Raw genomic sequence first — 5000 nt, 5'->3', positions numbered from 1 at the left:
GTGTTTGTACTGGGATTGGTTCCTAACGTAGCCCGTGGTTTGTTGATACCGTCGGCTCTGGAGTTTGTTGAAACAGAATCTATCTGTCTTAGTCGCTCACTTGGGCTTTATGCCATGTTGGATTTGTACTGTTTTGTAGTGAAAATTGGGTTTTTTGTCCAGTGAATGGCGTGTTAGATACCTTGGCTTTATTCCACCTTAGATTCATGGGGTTTCTAACACCCACAGTTGTGTACTGTAATGGGGTTCCTTTGTAGCCAATGGTTTGCTGGCTCTGGATTGGTAGTATCAATAATAGGTTATTTTAGTATCAAATATATCCTGTTTGTTGTCATGGGTTTCTGTGTACCGCATGGCATGTTTCTACCATGGCTTTGTACTGTAGTGTATATTGATACCATAGAGAAAAGGACAGGATATTGTGAGCTTAGAATTATAGGGTTCTATCTCCGTTTAGGGTAGTTCAGAGATATTGAGCGTCAAAGTTTTTACATTCCATTATGTTTTGTGAGATGGAACCTTTGTATTTTATGAATTACTAACTGAAAAATGTCAACATTTAAAAATTAACACCACACAGGCATTAATAAACACCTAATGGATCAGATTATGTAAAAAACTCAATTTTGACCAAAAATTGAGATAGAACCTTATAATTCTAACGTCACGATATATTTACAGGTATCTACAATAGCTAGAATCTAATTTAAATCTCTACGGTGGTTACCTTGGCTCTACTCCATTGTATAAAGCAATTGGTTCCTGGGTGGTGGTGAATAGCTTGTTGCTAGCTTGGCTCTGTACTGTAGCGTTGGGTCTAGTGTAGTAGGTATCCACTACCCCCCCTATACAGTTTCTCTACTATAAACAAATAAGAAGAAAAAAAGAAGAAAATAAAAGAAGTAATTCTTCCTTCTTCTAGCATTGTGACCAACAATGGCCCCTAGGTACTAGCAGAGATTTGTTTTCCCTATGCTGACAGATGTATTTGTTGTAAGTCGCTTTGGATAAAGACGTCACGTTAAAATGTAATAAATGCAAATGTGAAATGTAAATGGAGAAGGTCACTGGGAGCGATGGGATTCAGCTGGGAGGGCTCTCTGGTGCAGAAGAAATGGATTCAGTTCACCTGGCAGGCAGCCAGACAGACCGCTGGCTATGAATCTTTGCCCTCTCCGGAGATTACAATAGTAATGACACTGAGCGGCTAACTCATCTTGCATGCTAGTTAAGCTTTCTGAGAGGCAGTGGTTCAGATTCAGATTCAGATTCAATTGAATTGGCATTGGCATAGTAGTCTACAAACTACAATGACGACGAAATGCATTTGGCATCCAGCCCAGTGCAATAGTGCCAAGCCATAGGTATGTACAGATATATGTACAGGCAGGGAGGGGCAAGGTAAGTACAGTAAGATTATGTACAATGCAGGTTGCCTAGTAGGGTAGCGAGTTGGACAGGTGATCGGAAAGGTTGTGAGTTCAAATCCCGCCTGAAACACCACCACTAGTGTGGCCCTTGAGTAAGGCACTTAGCCCTCAGTTACTCCAGGGGGAATGATGTCTCTGTAATTGTATTGTAAATCGCTTTGGATAAAAGCGTCTGCTGCTGAATGGTTAAAAATGTCAAACTTGATGTGTTGTGAGGAAACACTGCTGGCGGACTCGCCTCTCTTTTGGGGTTTGTTGATCGATGTTTGATGTTACATTCGGCATATAAATACTAATCATGACTAATCACATGTTTATTACATGAGTATTACATATTATTACATGCTTATTACATGTTTATACATATCTCATACCTTCTCCCTGTCTTCCTCTCATCCACAGGTGTACTAAAGCACACCCGGGACCCGTGGTCCACTTGAGTGACAGCCCAAAGGATGAAGGGAAGGTGAGTGGGTGGAGGACTTTGAGAAAACAACTCCTACATCTCTCTCTCTCTCTCTCAACCTTTTTACTTTCATTCTCCTTCTCTGTTGTTCTCCTCTTCCCACCTCCTACTCTCCTTTAGCAGAAACTCAAAAGGTTATACCATCCTCTCACTACTCCCAACCCCCTCAAAACGTCAATCTTTGATCAGTGTCCTGTGAATAACATGCCCTTAAGCTGGCCTTTTTTTTTCCACGACAAAATACACATGTTGGAAGACTTTGTTGCTATCCAGACCTGTGCCCTATGACTCCCCCCCCCCACCGTGAGGCTAGCGGTCACAGCTAAAGCTAGCGCTATGGTGCTAGCTGTCTTTTTAACCCAGAAGGGATCTGTCTGTGTGTGGCATTTCAATGTGGGCGGCGGTAGCATAGTGGTTAGAGAGGCTGGCTAGCAATTCGACGGTCGCTCAGAAGGGATGTGCCCTTGAGCAAGGCATGTAACGCCTAATTGCTCCAAGGGCGCTGACTATGGCTGACCCTGTGACCGGAGCAAGAATACCAAATTCCAACAATTGATTGACAAGTTGACTGCATGGCAAATAAAACATTATATATTCACGCGCCCCTCTTTACTACTCACATGCTCACATGAGAGTTGTTCCTCTCTGTGAAGGACCATGCCCTGTGACTCACTGTCCCAAATGAGAGGCTTGATCGCTAGCTATCATCGTTAGCCCTCTGGTGTTAGCTGCCCTCTTCTCCCAGGAGGAGGGGGGGGGGGAGGGGGCAGGGGTAAGGGGAGGGGATTTCTGTGGGATTTCTAGAGACGAGTGTGTTTGGATGAGGTCCAAATTGCCATAGTCGGGGGTGAGAAGGCATTAGAAGGGATCGATTGGCCAAGGCCTCTCTGGCACTGGTTTGGGTGTGTGTGTGTGTGTGTGCTGGTGTGTGTGTGTGTGTGTGTGTGTGTGTGTGTGTGTGTGTGTGCGCGTGTGTGTGTGTGTGTGTGTGTGTGTGTGCGTGCTTGTGTGTGCTGGTGTGTGTGTGTGTGTGTGTGTGTGTGTGTGTGTGTGTTTGTGTGTGCTGGTGTGTGTGTGTGTGCGCGTGCTTGTGTGTGCTGGTGTGTGTGTGTGTGTGTGTGTGTGTGTGTGTGTGCGCGTGCTTGTGTGTGCTGGTGTGTGTGTGTGTGTGTGTTTGTGTGTGTGTGTGTGTGTGTGTGTGTGCGTGCGTGCTTGTGTGTGCTGGTGTGTGTGTGTGTGTGTGTGTGTGTGTGTGGGCTGCCGCGGGGGTGTGAAGAGATAAAACACAGACCAGCAAGAGATGACCTCATCATAACGGATTGTGGATAGATAGAAAGAGACGTGTACCATACATACCGTACAGTAAGCGTACACACAGGCCACGTATGGTCATGCCTTTTGGTTCGGCAGAATGAATCCACACGAAATCTATTGTACTCTCTTCTCCTTTTGCGTTGCTTCAAATCTCGTCGAGAGAGTGTCAGGATTTCGTGAGCTTAGAATTATAAGGTTCTATCTCCGTTTAGGGTAGTTCAGAGATATTGTGCGTCAACGTTTTTACATTCCATTATGTTTTGTGAGATGGAACCTTTGTATTTTATGAATTACTAACTCAAAAATGTAAACATTTTAAAAATAACACCACACAGGCATTAATAAACACCTAATGGATCAGATTATGTAAAAAACTCAATTTTGACAAAAATGGAGATAGAACCTTATAATTCTAACGTCACGATTTGTGCCTCTCTCCATACGTCTCTGTGCGTCGTGGTGCAGAGGCTACTGTATGTGTTCTTGCGTGGGTGATGGATCTTCTGGGTTTTTTCCTTCTGCATGCGGTTGTAGTTGTCAGATCCAGTTTGTGTCACCGAGGCAGGAAAAGGCAATAGGCCGTGACTAGGTAGAAGCATTAATGAGGGGAGAGGAGGAAGAGAGGAGGAAGAGAGTGAGAGAGATGCAGGTAAAGGAGATTTATGGCTAGGAGTGAGGTGAAGGACACGAGCTACGCATTGCAGTGGGAGGACAGGTAATCCTGGGGGTCGGTTTCACAGACAAGGCTTCAGCCTATTCGTGACGTTAGAATTATATGGTTCCATCTCCATTTTTGGTCAAAATTGAGTTTTTTACATACCGTAATCTGATCCATTAGGTGTTTATTAATGCCTGTGTGGTGTTATTTTTAAAATGTTGACATTTTTGAGTTAGTCATTAATAAAATACAAAGGTTCCATCTCACAAAACATAATGGAATGTAAAAACGTTGACGCTCAATATCTCTGAACTACCCTGAACGGAGATCGAACCTTATCATTCTAAGCTCACAAAGTGTTGTTTCTGGTCTTAAATAACTTGTTTGGAATAGGTCACGACGTGAAACTTCTGAATTCTATGACTATTTATGAAACGGGAAGAATTGTTACAGAAATACAGTGAAAGTAGCTGATGTTGGCTGGCTTGAAGGCTGAAGTGAAGAGAGAGGTTTCTGGAGTGTGAGAGACCGATTTTCAGAGGTGTTATTTGTAAACAGTCATATGCAAATACAGTTTCAAATAATAGCCCATCACATTTACTGTAGAGATGACCCAGGTGTGAAAAATAGGAAGACCCACATATGATGTCATTCAGGTTATCGGTCAGGGGGGAGTCACAGATTACAAGAAAGCCATCTTGGAATGACCATAATTATGGCCTTAAACAAAGGGTCGTAAAACCCCCCTCATAGCCAGGGGAATCTACAGGCAGATCCATACAGTGTATGTGTGTAGGTGTGTGTCAAAATATACTACACAAGCATCGTCATTGGAGATTTTACAGTGAAAGTGTGATTTAGTCCATGACTAGGCTGTGAAACTGACTGTTGTTTCAAGTTTCAAGTGTTATTGTTATGACACAAAGTATAAGAGAGTCAAATTCTTATGCTTCGGTTCTTTTTTTTTATTGTTAATATTTTTTTGGGAATTCACAGAGACATGTACACAACAGGACATAACAACAACAACTAGTATCCGTGGGGGAGGTTGTTGTCCCATGTAATAGTGGAAAACTAGTTTTGCACTTCGTTATGCAGTACATTGTCCATAAACAATAACAGAGAATGTTCT

General features: G+C 43.1%; 1 protein-coding gene across 1 annotated transcript in view; it reads left to right on the top strand.

Moving 5' to 3' along the window:
- The window catches only part of stxbp5l (syntaxin binding protein 5L), a gene marked incomplete at both ends in the record, with an annotated part of 156459 nt that overhangs the window by 87356 nt on the left and 64103 nt on the right, over positions 1 to 5000 (top strand). The window contains one exon of the mRNA XM_080535581.1: positions 1833 to 1896. Within this exon, the coding sequence (XP_080391707.1) occupies positions 1833 to 1896 (64 nt within the window). The remainder of the gene's footprint in view (positions 1 to 1832; positions 1897 to 5000) is intronic.

The sequence above is a fragment of the Nansenia antarctica genome, assembly GCF_963989245.1.
Source record: "Nansenia antarctica genome assembly, chromosome: 7".
NCBI classification, from domain to species: domain Eukaryota; kingdom Metazoa; phylum Chordata; class Actinopteri; order Argentiniformes; family Microstomatidae; genus Nansenia; species Nansenia antarctica.
Note: the sequence above shows the minus strand (reverse complement) of the source record. Positions and strands in the feature narration are given on the sequence as shown.